Raw genomic sequence first — 2635 nt, 5'->3', positions numbered from 1 at the left:
CATCACATCACTAGTCCTAACGAATGGATATATAATTGTCAGTTTAAAAGGGATTATTAATTGGTTAATGATACTTTTTTATGGTCAAAATCAAATCAAAAGGAATACTATCCATTTGCAACTGTCAACTTACAAATGCAGTTGGCCAACTGCCATGGAAATCAACCGAACTTGGTAAATTCAGAATAGGATTACCATTACGTTGGAAACTTTTTTATTTTTTTAAATACTATGTGGCAACTCATTTTGATTATCGGATTTTCTCACTTTATGGTAAACACATAGAAAGCATATTATTACCCAAAAGAGTAAAACTCGGACTACATATAATTTATATAAGAGATAAGACATAGGCACTGTACGTGAAGCATATTTATTGGATCCTAAGCATACAGTATTTTATGGGAATGAAATTCTGTTTAAACTTAATTCTATAGCAAAATTTATATATTAAATATATAATTTTATATATTTATATTTTAAATTTATAATAAATAGAGTTTATTCAATTTCTACATCCTTTCACGTCAAAAATAATAGGGTGGATATTTAATAAAACATATTATTATAATCTATAATGGAATAAAAAACAATGAGACAGAGGCTACGACTTTTAGGATATCCTATTTTATGTGCAGCCATGTGGATTAAGACTCATCCAACTTTAATCCCATGTGGGCGCTATATATAGATTTTTCCCCAGAGGAATTAAATAATTAGCAATGACGAAGAAAAACAAATCGGATGAGTCTTTTAAAAAAAATTTAAAAGTTGCTTTTAAAAAAAAATGTTATTGACAATGATAATTATTGTAATAAAAAATTTATTAATAGTAACAATAATTGCTGTTATATATTTTTTTATGTGTTATTAGTAATAATTATTATTTTTTTATTATATGTTACCTTTATATTTATTATTAATATCACTGTAAAATTTTTTTAGCCTACCTTAATAAATTTTTGGAATAAATGATTAGTTGAGTTAAATTGAGTTGAGTATCACCATAAAATTTTTAACATTTAATACATTGAAACTAAAATTCATTGGTATATGCTTATCTTTTACTTGCGAAATTAATTGTTCTCAATTTATAGTTTAATTCTATTATGTGTAGATATGACACAAGATATATTCAAATTCTTATAACTTCTCTTTTAAAAATTTTCAATATATATATATATACATAAAAGATGACTGGACAACCCTCTCATATCTTCCATTCTTTTCGAAGGAAAGCAACATAGCTGATAACACCACACGCAGAAAGCTTGTCCATGGTATATATGAAAAAAAAAAAAAAAAAAAGACAATCTGCTTTGGTCTACACGTTCTCCCCCACTATCATTTGTCCCTTGTTAATTACTCTTGAATTTTGGTCCAATATAAATAGGATAAGCTTTGGTCTACTCGTTCTCCAAGCCTTCAACTACTTATTATTCCTTCTTCTTTGACAGATGTATATAGCTGTGCGTCGCTATTACTACCTTATACATTAATTACATGGCCAATAATACAATCACATTAAAGGGTTTGGTAGCTTTCTTGATGATCTTCTCAGCGTTGTTGTGGAGTTCCCAGGCAGTACGTATTCTCAAGGAGGAGGTGGAGCAAGCCAATCAAAAGAATAACAGACTTCTTCTGCATGAGTTATTAGGTTTTGATGATCTCTCTAAATTCAAGCGCCATCAGAAGTCATTATCGTCTACCCTTAGGTTGGGGGGTGATAGAGTTTCGCCTGGAGGACCTGATCCTCAGCATCACTAAGTAAACCATGTTTTGCCTTGGCTCTTGACCACTTGGGAGTTTATGGCATTGTCCGAACGAAATTGGTTTTTAAAATTTTAGATGTCAATTTGGAATAATCTTTCAACCTCTTATGTTGAAACTGTTTCAACATTTAAATGAAGATCACCCTTTATTAGAATTTGTAATGGGATCAATTATCTTTATTTTAGTGGTATTGGAGTCGTACTAAGAATTATGATGTCATCTCAATTAGTTCAAATTTCAATCAGAATTAATTATATAAAAAAAAAATGCAATGGATATGTATATAAAAAAAATATTAATGTTATTCCCCTCCTCCTCTCTCTTTCAAATTTTTTAAAGTCATTTTTTCTGAAAATTTTCTGTTTAAACTAAGTACACTAGGCTTAATAGAGTAATTATACAGTGATGTAGTTATTCTATTTAAAATATCATATATGGATGACAACTCAATAGTAAATAGACATACAGGCACGAGTAGGTCTACATATATACATGGGTGGGTGTAAAAAATTTATAATCACCTTATAGTTTTTTTTTTTAAATAATAACTATATTTACATATATGTGCAATATTATTAAATTGTCATTCCATATCAAATGTTAACATGAAATAACCACTTTATTACATAATTTCTCCAATTAATGATATACAATATTTTGAATCAAACTCAAAATGTCGTCACAACCGTAAAAATATAATTTATTCATTTTTAAATTTATTAATATTTTCAATATTCTCAATTTAATTAAAATTCATTTTAACTATCCATTTTCGTCCTGAATTTATTATCATTACTCGAATACTATCTAAACTCTTATGGTTTTATATATTTTAACTGTAATTTATATAAAAATATTTTTG

General features: G+C 27.6%; 1 protein-coding gene across 1 annotated transcript; it reads left to right on the top strand.

Moving 5' to 3' along the window:
• The first annotated feature begins 1503 nt into the window (after nucleotides 1-1503).
• Nucleotides 1504-1767, top strand: LOC131181379 (CLAVATA3/ESR (CLE)-related protein 5-like). Its single transcript, XM_058149426.1, has one exon. It carries the CDS (start codon nucleotides 1504-1506, stop codon nucleotides 1765-1767), a length of 264 nt encoding a protein of 87 aa, XP_058005409.1.
• Nucleotides 1768-2635: the final 868 nt, after the last annotated feature.

The sequence above is a fragment of the Hevea brasiliensis genome, chromosome 7 (assembly GCF_030052815.1).
Source record: "Hevea brasiliensis isolate MT/VB/25A 57/8 chromosome 7, ASM3005281v1, whole genome shotgun sequence".
Taxonomy (NCBI): domain Eukaryota; kingdom Viridiplantae; phylum Streptophyta; class Magnoliopsida; order Malpighiales; family Euphorbiaceae; genus Hevea; species Hevea brasiliensis.
The sequence above is the reverse complement of the archived record's forward strand: the minus strand, read 5'-3'. Positions and strand labels throughout refer to the sequence as shown.